This window comes from Stegodyphus dumicola, chromosome 5 (genome assembly GCF_044657685.1).
Source record: "Stegodyphus dumicola isolate Sdum_Otavi_A_Nest chromosome 5, ASM4465768v1".
Lineage (NCBI taxonomy): Eukaryota > Metazoa > Arthropoda > Arachnida > Araneae > Eresidae > Stegodyphus > Stegodyphus dumicola.
Window position 1 is genome coordinate 18,473,090 of NC_140772.1, and position 18,434 is coordinate 18,491,523.

Genomic DNA, 18,434 nt, shown 5'->3' on the forward strand with positions numbered 1-18,434 from the left:
GAAGGTGACTGTAATTCAGGCCTGACTCCTTTTCGTCGAATCGGGTTCCACAACCACACCTTGTCTCCTTTGTTGGATCTCTGTCTAGTAACTCTTGTGTCGCATCTGGTCTTCATTTTCTCCGTCGCCAAGTTGACTCGCTTTCGTGCAGAACGGTGCATCCCCTCAAACCGGGCCTGGGCATCTTGGATGTGTTCCTCAGGCGATGAAGGCGCATCAGTAGGGCGACTAAACAGGCGGTCACAAGGCAGACGAAGGTCTCGACCGAAGAGCTTCTGAGATGCAGAATAGCTGGTAGTCTTGAGTTTCTTTTCGACCCTGGTATGATTTCGGCAGCTTCCCGAGCTCGATCTTTCGGACAAGGCGTCGACATTTCCAGGCGAGGATCCCTTTTGAGGATGGATAGTCATGCCATCAGATGCTGAAAGCAGCTTATTGTTTTTGAAATCTAGGGAAAAATTGTATTTCCTTAAAAAGTCCAATCCGAGTATGCATGGATCTGTAATATCCGCCACATATGCCGTGTGATGGTAGGCGGCACTTCCAAACGTGATGTTTACGTTTAACTTCCCAGTTATGTCGATCTTGTCACCAGACGCAGTCTGAAGGGTAACACAGGATGGCGTCCAAATAAGTTTATCTTTAAACTGTTCAGCTAAATCTTTCCTAATGATGGTAACATTAGCTCCTGTGTCAATGATCATATTGCAAGGAACTCCATCGATATTCCCATTGATGGACAGTCCGTTATTGTTGCCACTCACTATAGAGATCTTAAGCGCTTTAAAACAGGGTTTTTCATTATCTGGCAACCTCCGTTCCTTGATATGGTCATTAATTTGTTTCCTGCGTCGTTGCTCAGAAATTGTCTCAATTTTCGTACCCTGGGGTGTTCTGCAATTCTTTCGTACGTGGCCTTCAGCTCCACAGTTCCAGCACTTTGGTTTCTTGTCAGTCCTTTTCCTTCCCGTCGCATTTAATTGTCTGTTTAAATCGTATGCCTTATTTTCCGTGCTCTGGGGAGTTCTGCAGTTCCTTCGTAGGTGGCCTTCAACACCGCAATTCCAGCACTTTAGGATCGGTTTTGTTTCACCACTATTCCGTCTTAAAGCATTCACTGGTCTTGTTAACTCATCCGTTTCATTATCCGTGCCCTGGGGTGTTCTGCAATGCCGTCGTAGGTGACCTTCAGAACCACATCTCCAACATCTTACAGCCACTTTGTTCTCACTGCTACTCCGTATCAAAGCATCGACTTGTCTGGATAAATCATCTAAACGAGCCATCAGTTGATCCACTGGCTCATGGACTCGCACAGCTCTAACTGGGTAGCGATCTCTATTAGTTGCTTGCTGGGCTGCCTCGAACTTCATGGCGTACGATAGAGCGCTTTTTATGTCCTTTACATCTGCCATTCGAAGAGCTTTCTGTATTTCAGGATCCCGGATGCCGTCGATGAAATATTGCAGCGACAGGATTTCTCTTGTTTCTGTCGGGCACTCCGAAAAGGCGAGGTGGGACAGCCTTTCAACATCCGTGGCTAGCTCCTGAAGTGTTTCGGTAGGCTTCTGTTGACGAGATTTTAATTGGAGCCTGCTGTAGTCTTTTAAACACTTCTCTCCAAAGCGCAGCTCCAAGGCGCCGGACAGAGCTTCGAAATCTAACCTTTTGTTTTCGGGAAGAGTCTGAAGGATATCCGCTGCGTCGGCTCTTAAAGAAGCGGCGAGATGACAGACCTTAGTTTGGGAATCCCATCCATTCGCATCCGCCACTATAGAAAATTGTATTTTATACACTTGCCAGGAGGTCTTCCCATCATAAGTGGATAACTTCAGAGAGGGACGAGCAGGCATGGGTAAAAATTTAAAACCATCACAATTGTTCCCTGCCGTCGCTACGAATTTCTTTAAAATATCCACTTCTTTGGCTACCGCAGAAACCCGGTCATCAATTTGTTGTTCGATTTGTTTCTGAACGGAACAAACTCTTTCTTCTATTTCTTCTTTAACAGAAGAAACATTTTCCTCAATTTGTCCCACTTTATTCTCAACCACATCTATTCTGCCTTCCATAGCATCGAATTTGGTTTCTATTATGCAGGCAATTTCTCTTTTCATTTCGCATTGACTTTCTTCAATCTTGACTTGAACATCTTTTATTTCTTCTTTAACAGATTCCTTAACAACTTTTATTTCGTCTTTAAAAGTTAATTGACCAGTTTGAATGGCCTTCATTTCTTCCTTAACGGATTCTTGGCTCAATTTCATTTGTTCCTGAGCCGTTTTCATTTCTTCCTTAAGGGATTCCTGGCCCAATTTCATTTCTTCCTGTCCCGCTTCAATCTTTTCCTGTACGGATTTTTGACCAGCATCCATTTTCTCCTTAATTTCTTCTTTAAAAGATGATTGGCCAGCTTCTATCTTTTCTTGGAACGCAGCAAAAGCAGTAATGAGCTGTCTCAATTGTTCTTCCATCCCTCTTGTTATTGGCATTCAAATCCCACCGCTGCCACCAAAAATTGTTGCGTACGTACGGGTTCGTTATGAAATGAATGCACAAGTCCGAGGAAAAATGAACAAAAATTTATTATTATCACAACAAAAATGCTTAAATTTTCTCAAATTATCGTGCAGTATTACAATATCTCACAGTAGTTATCTTTTAACTACTCAAATATCCAATAGAACGTAATTCAAAACAGCTAAAGAACGCTAATCCGCGAATTCGCTACAATCAACAAGAACAGTTTTCTAAACAACAACAAAGTAAGCAACTCCTACAAACTGAGATGTTTTCCTCCTTTTATAAGCTTTTAAAATCACGCGCTAGAATTTTCCAGTACTTTCTCGAAATCAAAAAAAGAGATATTTATTTATTTAATGCACGCGCTCTTGTATTTTCAATTTTCCTGCTTAGCTTTCTTTTAATATTCGTCTCGCGCAGCGCGAGAAATAAAACCATTTAATTTATAATTGAACTAACATTAGCTTTTTAATTACCAAATTCGTAACAATATTGTTGAAAATAAAGATGGTTTATATCGATCTTGTGAAGACTGCCATCGCCTCAGTGCGCAGGCAATAATTGATTGGTTACCCAATCCTTCGAACTGATAATTTTCATCATATTTTATTTTAAAAGGTGCAAATATCTTCTCTAAAACTGATTCATGTAAAGCTTTTTTTTTTTTTTTTCTTTTTCAAAATCTAATTGAAGTAGAGGACAAATGCATAGAAACAATATGGTATCCACTCGATCTTCGTCATCCATATCACATTAAGTATTCTCACACACAACAGTCTCTTCCATATCACATTAAGTATTATTTCAGAACTACTAGATACGCGTACTACTCCTCGACAGCCGGTCTCTGTTTTTCCTCTGCGATTCTATAGAAACTTCTCCTTAATATTACAATATTTATCAGCAGCAACAAATGCGCAAGGCGCGCTCATTATCGCTCTCATCGCAGAGTTTACTCCCGTTTCTTTACTAGCAATTCAAAGGTTAGGAAATATTTGGTTTTGGTTAGGGTCTCAAAGGAAATATTTCAGAGAATCCGTGCGGTTGAGGTTTTTTCTTTAATAACAATATTAGGTTAATTAGAAGAAATCAAAATGCGATCCAACATATGACAATGTAATAATGCATATACATAAAAATGAAATATTAATAAATATGTGACAAAGAAAATTTCAAAATTTTTTAAAATTGTATTGTAAGAAACAAGTTTTTTTTTTTTTTTTTTTTTTTTTCTTAAATGAACATGTCTTTTCGATCTCATCACAGTTTGTATCCTAGAGAGTTTGTTAGCAGATTTATTCTGTTGAACTGTCTTTAAGTCTCTCTGTAGTTTCAGTTCAGAGAGTCCGAAACCAAATAGGCTGGTTTTACACGGTCTACAGACTCAACAGATTTAAGGCCGTTTATTTCAATTGTTAAAGTTTTGTCCTTTCTTGTAAGGACTTTGTGCGGATCTGTGTATGGCTGGCACAGCGGAGGCGTGGAATTAGTAGAAATTTGAAACTGCCCTCTAACATGTGTCGGAATTTCTTAATCGTAGAATTAAATTGAAAATAAATCCCTATCATACGCGAACCATTTCTGTTGAGTTTTATTCAGTTTCATAGATATAAGTGCTATGAGTCGCTATCTATTTCCTAACGTTCCTAACGCAGTTTAGTTACTGGTGGGGGAAGGGTACAGTGACTTAACTATAGCTCAAGTAATGACAATTTTTAATTTTCAATATTTTATATTTTTATTTTATTTATTTATTTATAATGAGATACATTCCATAAAAGAAGAGGAAGAATGACCTTGCTTACATTAGTTATTCACAAGACACGGGGTCTCTGAGGTCATCTATATGGATTTGTGGTCATCGAAATGTATACTCATTAACATTTTATTGTTACTGATATTTATATTTCTTTCTGTGAGACGGCAACAAATAGTTCTTGATGATTTTTAGTTTTAATTGAGATTCTATTGTCTATATCGTTTAAAATTGTAGTTCATACTGTTATTACAAATTAAAAGGTTAAATTTAGGTATTTAAATGTGATTCTTGTTGTTTCACGGTCGGAAAAAAATTTAATACTGATAGAAAAAGCAAACAATGTTCTTATTTTACATAGAATTCGGAGCACTGTCACTAACAAAGAAATGAAATAACTTTTCTAACGGTTTTATATTCTTTACGAGACTGTAAAAAATGAGAAAAAATTTGCAATTTAGCTTCTTTTGGCAGACTTACTTTAATAATAAAATTTATTTTCCAATTTAACTTTATTACAGTTGTCCAACCTCTTTGTTTCTAAAACAAACCACCAGATGGCAGCATCTCAGATACTTCTGATACGAAGAAAAAGATAAAAACTGAAAAAATGAAATCTTAACTATGCAAAGAAATCTAAAACGTGCGAGGGGATAACCTTAAAGCTAGTTTCAAAAGTTGCTGTAAAGTAGATGTAATTGATTTTGCTTAAAACGAACTTAATATTTTTTTTACAGTATATAACCATGTTGAAAATTATCTAATATCAACACGGCGAGTAAAGTGGTAGGGTGTGCTGCCATCTAGTGGAGATAAGTAGAACTAATACATATACTGTGATCTAATGATAAGGAATAGAATCGATAGATATTTGAAATTAAATTTAGCAGTTCCATAATCACTGAAATTTCAAATAATGCAATGGTTATAAGCTACAGGAAAAGAATGCTTTTTTAAGAAGAAAAGTTTAATCGTCATAGAAGAATTATATCACGTAAAGACTTGTTTTCATATCATAAAAATTGTAGAGATTTTACTGAAGTACCCTAAAATTAAAGATGGCATTCAAGTGCTTTGGCTCAGGTTCGCCAAAACCGCTTCCTAAAATATTTTTAATTCTGCAAACTGATTGTTGAAACTAACTATTATGTAAGCAATTTATGGCTACGTACACGACAGGCGCATCTGACTTTTTGTCGCGATGAATATCGTGGGCTTGTGCTGACCATTGTCAGACAGGTGAGATTAGTAATAACAGACAGGTGAGATTAGTAGATAACAACGTCGCTACTGTTTTTGGAGAAGGGTCGGCTAAGTCAGTTGTCTCCGTTAGCTCAGATAAACCCCAGTGGAACGGCGCTTTACAGGTGACAGTACAACTTTGCTCAGTTAACCTTGCTCAGCCTGAAAGGATCGAGCCTCGGACCTGTGGTGCTGCTGTACGATACACTAGGCACTGCTACACCCGGCCACGTGATATTTTGTTCAAGCAATTGTTGGCTTGATAACTTTATGCGAACAAACTAAAAATGTGGTTAAGAAAATAATAACAATAAAAATAATATAAGGCATCGCCATAATGTGTATGTAATATGAGTAAATTTGCAGATCTGGAACCTTCATCTTCACTTGAGGCAATGAAAATGGCGAGAAATAACTAGTCAGGCTACGCGAAATTATTAAAGTTCTAAAAAGCGCTACCCTGAATGATGGAAAACGAAGACTGTGGATCCATTTAATTCTTTTCGTTCAATTAACTCCCTAAAAAATTCTAATTCTTTTCGTTCATTTTTCAGATGGCGGCATAGATTTAGTTTATTTCTATCATGAAGCTAGATAGGTGAAATACTTAAATTTTTCTGCTCCTACTAAGAGTTCTGTCATTGGCTGTCGACAAGTAAACTGAAAGCCAATGACTGAACTTGGCTCAAGTTATAATGTGGCGCAGGATCGACAAGTCAGCTTAAAAAAGACTTCGCACCTATACCTTAAAAAATATAATTTAATCAAGCTCTTACCTTTTTGTTTAAATAATTTCTAATCATAAGCCTTGGATACATTATGAAAATGTCGATTAATAGCCGGTGTCGCATGCAGGCTTACGCCACGTCGATGGCATGCTGGTATAGACCATATGCAGCGTGGACTGTGTCTGCAATGATTCTCTGTAGGTAGAAATGTGAATTTATCATCTTACTCATTTTTACATCATTACCAAAATTTCCTTTTTATCATGTTGTTCGAGTGTCGATAACTAATACCTGTCGTTTGCTGGTGTCAATTCTATGTCGAGTCGACCTTAAATGGAATCGATTATAAAGCAGGATCAATCCCGTGTTGTACACATTGTCATCATCTTTATATTTTTATATAAGCGGCTAAAGTGTGTGTCGCCGATAGTTTATTGCTGCCACTCGGAAAAATGAGCGCGGAAATTAACGTTTCCGCAGTTTTTAGTTAATATCTCGGCAGATTAAAGTCGTATGAAGATGAGAACGGTATCGATGGATTCGGAGAATTTTTTAAAATCCGAGTATACGCGTCTCGAGTTTCAACTCGGCTCCGTTCCGTAGATATTCGAGAAAAAAGAATTTTGCACGTAGCCAAATCCCTGTAATAGGGAAAAACCCAAGAAAGAAAGTGGAAAATGTAGGGAAAACGTAGGGGAAAATAAGTTTTTAATTAATATCCCGGCTAATTAAAGTCCCAAGAAGACGCGAATGGTCAAAAAGGGGTGCCACGAACCTGCGGAATCCAACGGTGTGCTTCGCTAAGCTCGGGAGCCAGTTGTTTCAGAGGAGATGATGTTACTTCATATATATATATATGCGGCTTAAGTGTCTGTTTGTCGCCGATGGTTTATTGATTGCTTGCGTAACTGTACTAGCCAATGGGATGAAGTTGGCACGGCACAGGGTTGCCGTTTCAATTGAGACGTAGACAGTTTCCTGTAAAACTTGCCTTTGACCATCCTTAAGTCTCAGGGCCAAACGCTTACGCGTGTTGGCATTTTTTTAACCTGCGCCTGCATTTGGACACGGTCAACTTTACATTGCCTGTTCAAGAGTTCCTGAAAGAACGGACGTAAAATTAAAAATAATGGATGGTTCTCTGCGAGGCGAGCTTAAAATGATGCAAAGATTTACACAAGAAATGTTGTGTACAAAGAGATCTGTGACATGTGAAATAACATTTCATTATTTAAATCACTATTATTGACTGAGTTAGCAGTGCCTCTTAAGAAATGTACCGCCCGTGGTTTCCTTCATAATTAAGCAAGTAGAAGGGGGAAATCCCACGGGGCAGTAAGTAAAGGCTTTCTAATTTGAATATAAGCAGTTGAATTTTGGTGCAAATTAAACTCAAGTTTCCTGTAGGTGAGGATACTTAATTAGAATCGTGAGTTATAGATAGCAGGAAAATCTGATTTCTTAATAAAAGACAGCAAATAAAAAAATATTACAAAAATATGTTTTTTAAAGTATAACGAACATATTGAATGGCGTGATCGCCTTTATCTGGTCACGAGAAATTGTATTGTCTTTTCGTATATATTAGATCCTAATTTAAAATATTTTACTTTCTTACTTTCTTTAAGGATGTAAATATAATCTTAACGAATGGAAGTCTATGAAAATGGAGACTAAAATAAGTAATTATACAAATTTCATTACTAAATGCCGATTAAGTACAGGTCTTAATGAGCAGATCCGAAAACCCGAATCTCTGAGCGGGATAATTTGAAAAAATCCTTTATTTTAGTCTTAGTTTACTGTTACGAAATGTACAGGCGCGATGAGATGGCTTCCCCGCAAAGCAGTTTTAGGGTTGCCATAAAATGGCAAAGGAAAGCAAAGTTGCCACATTTGGCGAGAAATCGCCCATTTGGCGACAAAACTGGCGATATACCATGGACGGTTGGAGAACCTTCTGGAACGAATTCTTACCGGTTTAGTCCAGAATGTTCCCGAACACAAGCCGAAAGCTATATAAACCCTGCTGGTCCGCAGTCAGTAAGGGTGCGTCTCTCATCGTGTGAGTGTGTCTCGTCTAGCGAGTCAATCCCTGCGGAGGCGATCGAGTTGACAGCCGGCCAGCGAGTGCCGAGTGGGTCGTCTAGTGCACCGAAAGAGTCTCGTAGAGTATCGCGGTTAGTGCATCGTCGAGAGAGCGTGTTGAGCTCCGGAAACGACTGAACCGAGAGTCAGGAGCTATGCTCTGTGTGTCGTGGAGTGCATCACGAATTGTAGCGTGGAGAGTCTCGAGAGTACGTGGAGTTCCGAGAACGACCAAGCAGAGTCGGGAGCTGTACTCCGGAAAGCAGAGTCGGGTGCTTTGCAGGAAGCTGTCTCCACCGTGATAGCCTGATAACCTGAAGGCTGTGTCGCTGATCGTGTCAACGTGTTTATAGTAATTCATCGCCTACTGTAAAACGTGTTTTGGAGCTGTCTTATTGCGTATTGTCTAAATAAAGTGTTTTTCGATACTTCAAGTGTCGACGTTATTCACTCCAAACCTGCGAACCCTGTAAGAATGTGAAGGAAGAAAATAACGTAACAACTGGTGTCAGAAGAATCAAAAAAGGAAAAACGTAACAAACCTCAATCCGATCGCAATTTAGTAAATACTTTTAATTGAATTTGGTGAAACCTCTTTTCAATCAACTAAAATTTGTCTGTAAAAATCTTTTCACTTTTAACAGTCATAACAGTGAAGGCAATTTAAAATTATTGAGACAGCAAGAGTATTAAACTTAAATCATGAAAAATAAAATAAAATAAAAAAAGGATCTGAAATAGTAAAACGAAGTGGGGGGAAAGAATTAGCACGTTTTCACTTCATTCGTAAATGTCTTGCAAGTAAAAAATCCGCAGGAGATGAAAAATCTGAAAAGGTTTCACTTGTTTTGAAACTAATAACTTTACAGTGTCATGTGTTGCTCACGAGAATGAAAATAACTGCACAAGTTTTATTTGAATAGTAATTTATTCAAAGATTTATTTAAAATTCATATTTTTCTAAAATTAAAATCTTTAAAGTGCTAACCAGCGGTATATCATCCAAAGATGTATGTGGAATTCCCAATAACTGTATAAAGTTTCTGATCTTGCAAAAAATATAGTTTATTCTCATAATCTGTAGATTAAATTAAGTCATTTCACAAATATTCCTCAGTGTCTTTGTTATATTTCTTTCCAATGTTCACTCTTATGAGAAAATGAGTCTATTCTCAATAGCAAAGTCTTCAAGCCACTTCAGTTAGTGGGATAATTGACAGCAGTTTTTAATTTATGCAGCAGTTGTTTATAAAATGCATAATTCATAAACAAGAAAACTACTACTAATTTTCTAAGTAAGAAGGAATTATTGTAGTAAACTGTCTATCTGATGTTATCATTTATTGAAATGATGTATTCTATTTTCATACATGTCGTTGATAGTGAGTTATTAAGTTAATCTAAATGAAAAATGTATTTAAAATGAGTGAATGAAATTAATTAAATACTAAAAGCAAACTAAAAGAAAGGAAGTATCCTAAATATAAATCTCATTTCTTTGTACTGGAAGATTGATAGAAAGAGGGAAATTTCTAGTACCTATTTTGATGTTTAACATCTTGAACATTGAATGAATATAAAGAAATACTGTATAATTCTTATCATCGTTTAAGATAAAGATATTGATATGAGACATATTTTTATGTTACTTTCAATTATGGGAAGTAAACGCATTAATAACCCCAAAACAGCCGGGGGGAAAAAAAACAAACTGTATAGGTATCTAACAGGAGGTCCAGCTTCATTAAAGAGATGACTAACCCTACCCCATCCCTGATACTTTTCAACATATTTCTAAAAATATATTTAATTAGAACTCATTATTAATAACTCAGCTGTAAAATATATCTAATTCAACGTACAGCTGAAGCTTAATTTAATTAAAAAATAATTATGAATTTTATAAAAGGAATAGAGGCATAGGAAATTATCCAATATTATTTTTTTATTAATTATTAATTTATTAAATGAGAATTTCATTACTAATAAAAATATTTTACATGTAAAACATGCGAAATATAAAAAAGCGCATAATAAGTTAAGCATTTTATTATGAATTAAAGAGATTAATAAATATTTGCTAAATAATAAAAAACTATAGGAGTCTTTACTTAATAAATGCAGATTTTGTAATTTTTAGTGCATTTCTCATGACAAATAAGTTGCATTTTGAGTTGATACAAATAGTTTATCCTAAAAATTTTACAAATTTTGCAGACCAGTTAAATAGTAAATGTGATCCAAAATAACACTGTAAAAGATTTTTCCAGAGTTTGATTGATTTATAAATGTTAAGTTTCCATTAAAAGTTTAATAAAGTAATAATTATTTAGTTACTTGTGTTACTACTTCGTTTCTGGTGTCGATATTTCCTCCTATCCAAAATGTTTACATAAATCCTCGACCCCAATATTGTTTAGAATGGAAATTTTCATTTCTGGACACTTTAACATTTCGCGAATTTTTTACCTCCTTCATTCTAGTTCCTTGTACAAAGTAAAGGAAGTAGTGTAATCCCCAAAAACTCTGGGTATCATATTTCAACGAAAATATGCATTTAGACCACTATCGAATGCAATTTAATGATGTTTCTGTGTGAAATCTGTGCGTAAGGATAGAATAAAGGACTCTGTTTAACCAAAAGAATTATAAAACTGATTTAAAATGGATTCAGAAGAGATTTTTTTCATGGTGTCTGTACGTACGTATGTATGTATGTATCTCGCATAACTCAAAAACGAGTAATCTCAGAACGTTGAAATTTTGTATGTAAGACTGCTATAACATGTAATTTTGGTTGACATCGGCCGCACCAAAAATATATAAATATAAATATATATATATATGTAATAATAAAATTCCATAATCAAGAATACACTTAAAATTCTAATGTATGTTCTTTTTATTTTTTAATGGCGACGTTCTCTTATTTGAAAGTACGTCGAATTAAATCCATATCCTCGTAGTCAAGTTGTTTTTCCCGCCTTTTCTACACGTACAGTTATAGAATGTTCTGGAAGTATTTAAAGCGAACTGGATTGGCTGACGAAGCTGACGTCATTTCTTTTAAGATCCGCCTTTGCAGAGGCTATAAAAAGACTCGCAAAAGGAATATCGAGGCTTTTTCTTAAATGTCACGATGCAGTAAACTTCATACAAAAAGTTATTAGTAATTCTTTTTATTTACTCCGGATATCTGATTTTTGTAACTGCTATTTCTCCTGAATAATAATAAATGGATCCTGTTTTTTAAACTTATCGTCTGATTATTTAAGCTACGACTAAAGCTGATACATCACATATATGTATCCACTCTGTTACTCGGCTCAAGGAGCTCAGTTTTTTTCATTCTATTATGTTGGTAAATTGCGCATTATTTGCTTTAAAAATGATTGAATTACATTGTTTTTATCTTCAGGTTAAGGTTTTTATGTCTTTAGTAAATCTGCATGCAATATTTGTAGAATTATCAAGAATTTAAAAGTTGTTTATGTGCGGCTTACCACAGCAGCCATATTTGTTTACATTTGAAACTTAGCAGAACAGTGGATTTGTTGTCAATCTGGAGAAACTAAGCTTCACAACAGCAAAGATAACGCCTTCTTTTATTATTGCGATTTTTACCAAACTTGGCAGTTTGGCATAATTTGAGTCCTAGAATCGAAATATGTTAAAAAGTTGACATGTCATTTCAGAAAAAGTCCGCTTGTGTATCAATCATTTGGCTGGATGTTCCTTGAAGGATTAGATTAAAGATGAAGATCGCTTAGAGGCCCTCGCAAAGAACTCACGAAAAACCAAGTAGGCAAATTTTATATTTCTAACTTTGATTTCATTTGAAATTCCACAGGACTAGAATAGTTGCAAACGTTAGCAACACTTTTAACAGGAAATTTGTTAATGGGATATATGATTTATTTTTTCCTATGGGAAAGAAAGGATTGGCAGTTGCAGAGCATATGATCAGTGATTTAAAGGATATAAACAATGTAAAACTTAAGATAGGAAGAAAAATTTAAATAAGAATTTGGATAAAATGATGCTAGTGTATCTCTACTGCAACAGATGTTTAAAAATAGTTTTTAAGACTCTATGTTTCTCATGGAAATTTTTGTTTTGTTAATAGTGTGAGGGCAGGATTTTCTGTACAGAAATAAAAAAGAAATCATGAAGGCCAGGTGTGGTGCAAGTGAAAATACATCCTTTCAATATATATGTATATGAAACTAGAGTTTAAATCTGCGTTTCTCATAATGCTATATGTTAGGGATAAAATCAGTAAGATCTGAATAAAGAATAAAAAAGAAAAATGTAAAAAAATCTAATCTCCTTCTAAACATGAAATAATTCTTGATATTTAGAATAGCATACTAACCCAATGAAAGAAAATATTTTTGTATTATACGTATAACTATTAAAGATTCTCTGACTTAATTACCTTAGTCTATATACATGCAGACACTGGTTTTAAAAAATTATTTTTTTCGAATTCCTCACTCGACCATTTTTGACTTTCGACGTAAACATATGTATATATACACAGGTAACATTACAAGGATAGAGGAATCTGTTTAGTTTTGTGTACACAGATGATTACATATAACTAACTGTTAGGAAAATTTAACAAAATTACTTTTCACTTGCGGTTGAATTTATGGACGCAACACCAAATGACTTTCAGTTTAAGTTAAATTGTCGAAGATGACTTCGGTAAAAATGATTCGTTTCGTTGCGGTAGCTCTTTGAACACATAACCTTAATAAATTAAAGTTTTTAACGTAATACATTCAGTTCAGCAATATTCATAAACCTGACTGCATTAACGTCTTAGTTTACTTTCTTACGTCACCATTTTTGATCTCACGTGCACACCTCGTCATCTGCAGCGGTCATGTCTATCACAACCGAACTTGTAGCCATTCCTTTTTCGTCCAAGTTAGGCATGCTGGACACTGGAGGTGGACTAGCCTGCGTCAACAAAGGCGATTCACGCAGACTGTCGAAGCTGCATGATTCTGTAATTGTGGGTAAGAATCGTTTGATGACTGGCCTGTCATCACTTCCCAGTCTTGAAATTTCATCGCTATCATCGCCATCATCTTGCTCGCGTGACTTCTGGTGACGCTTGGAAGTGCTGGGCGTTGATCGTTGTTGAAAGAGGAATGGTAATCGCACTTGTCTGTCATTCGTGGATCCGGTACTCGAACGCCTGCCACCAGATTTACTTTCAGCTTTCGTGGACAACAAAGGCCACTTGAACGTCCCTTGGAGAGAGGATGTGCCAGGTATGGATTGGTCTTCTTGGGCTTTGCTTGCTTTTACCTTTGCGAAAACTCTACGCACCCTGGCGGCAAAAGTATTGTTCAGTGCCACGACATCAGGTCTGAAACAGAAGTGGAAAAAAGTTAACTTTTTTAAAATTTAAAACTGAAGAGTGGAAATTCAGTAACATGCAGTCAAAATGTAGCAAGTAGTTGTGGCTGTGACATGCAAATGATTGTTAATTAACTCCCTGAGAGTACGAATGCTACGGAAGTGCTATTAATTATTTAAATGTTTATATTTTGTGTCTCGTAATTTTGGACTTCAGAACTCACCTTGCTTGAGATTCACTGAACCTGCGAGGAGATTTCAAAATTTCACTGTCGGCAGTTGATCTGAGGAAAAGACTTGGAGGTTTTTGCGTTGCCAAGCGAAAGGGCAATTCATTCCCCACTTCCACGCTGGAATGCCTTCTCAGCCTAGCCCGCTTTCCCTCAACCACAGCCAATGGTACTGGGATGTTCTGAGGAAATTCTACTAGCCATAAGTCCTCTTCTTCGAAATTTTCGGGTTCCTAGAAAGATAATCATATGGTAATCTTTATATATAGCAATGTAACAATAATATATTGTCAACAAAATTTCAAAATGGTTAAGAAAAAGTATTTTTGATCAACGTGTATGATAAAAACAAGGAAATTACCTGACATGTTCATGAAACATTTTACCTACTCTGTTAATATGCAATGTTCATATGCATTTTCGTAAAAATAACACGCACAGTAATGAAAACATAAAAGTCTCTTTCAGAATTCCAATTTGCTTGCATATATTTTGGTTATAAGATACAGAGGTTTGAGCTAAATTTAATGAAACTTAAAAAGAATGTGACAGTATTTAAGGGAAACAAGAAACATAAACGTGAAATTAAAATATTCGGCGAGGTAGGGCAATTTAAAGAAAATAATTTTTAATAATGCATGCTCGAAATATATCTACTTCTTAATTTGCTAACCAACTAGCGCACAGGGCAATTAAATAACAATTCCAGAAGAATATCATGCGAATTCAGAAGGGCATCGACAATATAATCAGCTGTATAGCAGTTGCCTTCTGGTTTTAGTTTGGTTTGGTTTAGTTGATTATGATCAAGTACACTAGGGCTATCTGCCTAAGGGAACGGATGCCTTCTTGGGGACTTTTTAAGGCAAACACGCTCGTATACATACTACAATGGGGAAGACACCGAAAACACCCACACAGACAGTCTGTTTGCCTGGAATCGAATCGAACTCTAGTCGGAATTACCAGCGTTCAGCGATTTTACCAATCGACCGGTGGTGCGCTTCTGAAACTAGCTAGACAATTGCCGCTGCAATTCTGCAAAAATCATCCATAAAGCTTCTTCATTTTGAGGAAGTCATTAGGTTATTTTGAAGCACTAATTTGCAGATGCAATAGCCAAAAGATGCAGTAGCCAAAGCAGCAACTGACCCCCACGTTCACACACTTGACGTGCCTCTCCCGGGCTCGTTCATAAAAGCTGAGCTCAAAAGAGAATTACTCAAACGTTGGAAACATCTGTGGGAGACAGAGACCACCGGCAGAAGAGTTCATAGATTTTTTCCAAAAGTCTGCCGGCTTCTAAAAAGTGGCTCGTCTCACTTCACTCAGTTTCTAACAGGACATGGTTCCTTCATGACTTACCTGCATCGCTTCAGACGACGCGAAAACGACCACTGCTTATGCGGGATGGTAGGAGATCCGGACCACTATCTGTTCGCTTGCAGAGAAACCGCCAAATATTATCTTAGGCAATCAGTAGCAAACCACATCCATGCATGTGCCGAAGCTACTTCGAAAAATCACAATGCATTGAAACGCATATGCGATTGCATAAATATTGCACGAAAATTCTCAGACAGGCTGGAGTAATTCTCAGCTGCCACCCTCGTCACCAGCACAGCCCCTGTATGCTCTGTATCTGTAATGAACTAATTTTATCTTAAGTTAGCTTTTTCGGCTTCTCTTATTCCCTGTATATACTTATCTCCTTGAACTGTAAACCCTGACTTATGAACATTGAATTATGTATTTTGCCTTATTTTATGTATTGTTTTCACTGTTTTGCCTTTATTTTATGTATGATTTCGCTTTTTAGTTTTTTACTTCCTATTATTTTTAGTATTGCTATTTAGTATTTAGCCCTATTTTAGATATTACTTTTACTGTTTATCAGTCACTTTGTTAATTGCTCATATATTGCACTCATATATTGTACTCCTTCATTGTTCACGTTGTGGATGTCTTTTGTAACCACCTATCCATAACTCGCGATTGGATCCTCTAATCTAGTCATATTTATGTTATATGTAACTGAAATTGTTCTTCTCACCCGCAATGCACCTTTCTTACATCACTGCACTATCGTCTCGTCCAGCATTTGTTTGCGCTGCCCTCCAACACTCGTCTTGAGCACAATATATATATATATATATATAAGTGTGTTATTTTGATCAAGTTATTTCCGTCAGCGGGGCTACCTGGCCGATATGCTAACTACCCAGTGGACCGGCTGCATCGCTGTCGATGGAAAGAAAGAAAGTACTCTCTCCGAGACTCGAACCCTGGACCTCTCAAATACGTGTCGTGTGTGCTTCCAATCACACTATAAAGGCATTCGGAAAGGAGGGCAAAATACCTTATAACCTCCCTCTTTTAAAGGACGACTAGAGATTAGAGGATCCAATCGCGAAATCCTGGTAGTGACGAATTATCGTCCACCACCTTTTAATAGTTTGGGCGCCATTTGTAGAGTCATTAGGTTTATTTCAATTCTTTCCAAAATTTTCAAAATTCTAACATCGTAGGTTTTTCACATATAATTCCTGCTTTTGTCGGCAGATCAGCTATGTCTGTTTCCGGTTTGTTTCGCTTATTTATCCCTTATAAATATGTTCCTTGGCCCATTTTTGCAAAATTTTTTATAATAAAATCGAGAGTTCTGTATGAGATAACGTTCGAAATCAATAGAATTTTATTCAAAATATGTGCAAATCTAAAAGGTTGGAGTTTTGTTTGTTTTTACTCGTATATTTCAGTTATTTCCAAATCGTAAAATGAAATCAGTGCCATTATACTAATACATACACTGGCCAATGAATTAGAAACCTTTGAGATTTTCATTTGAATGCGTGCTAGGGTTGAAGTATGCAAATTTGTTTTATGACGTGGATTACAAGTGGTTAGAATGCTAGTATAAATTAGGTATAAGAGTGCTTTTCACGATGAATGAAGTAAAATGGGAAAAACGGCAAATTTTTCACCATTTGAAAAAAAGCTTATTGTTGGTACCCGTTTAGCAGGGGCCTCGATTTCGAAGACAGCAAATATCACTGAGTTTTCAAACGCAGCCATATCACGGGTTTTCAAAAACTGGAATCAAAGCCCACAGTCCTTCTCTAGAAGACGTAACTGCGGTTCGAGCATAGTTTTCCAAGAGGGTTATCGGAGTCATCTCCGACGAATTGTACGGCACAACAGGGACATTACTGTGCTGCTTCAACTGACACAGATTGTCAACCAAGGCTCTTTCCAACAGACTTCAGCTTGAACCATGTGCAGAGAATTGCAGGGGATACGAATGCATAGTCAGGTGCCAGCGCGAAAAGCACTCATTTCTGCACGACATGCAAGAATTCGTTTGCAAAGGTGTCGCGAAAGAAGACATCGGACATCTGAGGATTGGAAAAGGGGAATGTGGTCGGATGAATCACCCTACATTTTATTTTGCACTGATGGAAGACGTCAAATGTGGCGAGAACCCCATCAAGCCATCTTGCCTTACTTGCACTGAGCAAGGGTCTGGTGGGAGTATCATGATATGGGGCATTTTCTGCTGGCATGAAAGTGGTGCCCTGGCGTTCCTCGAGGGTAAACAAACAGCCATAAGATACCTAGATATACTGGAAGATCAAGTGTTCCCTGCAATGTTGCATTTTTACCCTAAAGACGATGGATAACATGGAAGATAATGCAATATACATCGTGCCAAAGGTGTTCAAAATTGGTTCGCCGAACTTCAGTATGACTTCCAACACCTTCCCTGGCACCTAATAGCTGGATCTTAACCCCATTAAAAATGTGTAGGATATGGTGGAAAGAAGCATCCGACAGCATTCGCCTCTTCCATCTACTTTACAAGATCTAAAAGGTTGCATAGCCAATGAATGTAAATTCTCTGGATGTAAATGCACTCCAGAAGCATGTAGACTCGAAGCCCAAATGAGTCAGAGCAGTTATCCGTGCAAAAGGTGGTCCAATAAAATATTGATTTAGGGTATCTAATTCATTGGGCAGTGTGGTGTATGGCAATGTTTGGGATAAGGGTCTCATGCCATCGAATTTTTGCTGACTTGTACTTGAAATGGTTTCAGTTTATATTGATTAGAACTACATTATGTATTCCAAGAACACAAATGCCATGTAAAACGAGGTATATTTCTACAGATAAAAAGCAATGGAATTTAACAACAACAACAAATTGAGCGTCCTATGTTCAATACAGTAAATACATTTTAGAAATTTATTCTGTGTTTTAGAAGAATACTAACCAAATCTTCAGGAGATGCACAATCGATGCTACAAACTGCTGAATCTTGAGAGTGTCCGAGGAGAGGAGAAGGTTTTGGTGAATCAATCTGCTGTTCCTCTTCTGCGGGCACGTCATCCACAGCTATCGTTTCTTCACTTACCTAAGAAAAAGAAACTTTTATACACTTGGCTTCTTTCATTTACAGGTAACTTACAGAACAAAAGCACTACAATCAAATGAAG

At 36.7% G+C, this 18,434-nt stretch overlaps 1 protein-coding gene across 1 annotated transcript in view; it reads right to left on the minus strand.

Annotated features, from left to right (window-relative positions):
* Positions 1–9,246: 9,246 nt before the first annotated feature.
* Positions 9,247–18,434, minus strand: part of LOC118195192 (uncharacterized) — a 456,481-nt gene continuing 447,293 nt past the window's right edge. Inside the window, exons 16-18 of the mRNA XM_085816481.1 lie at positions 18,212–18,352; positions 13,935–14,173; positions 9,247–13,720 (exon numbers count right to left, since the gene is read on the minus strand). Of these exons, the coding sequence (XP_085672607.1) occupies positions 13,198–13,720; positions 13,935–14,173; positions 18,212–18,352 (903 nt within the window). The 3' untranslated portion in view covers positions 9,247–13,197. The remainder of the gene's footprint in view (positions 13,721–13,934; positions 14,174–18,211; positions 18,353–18,434) is intronic.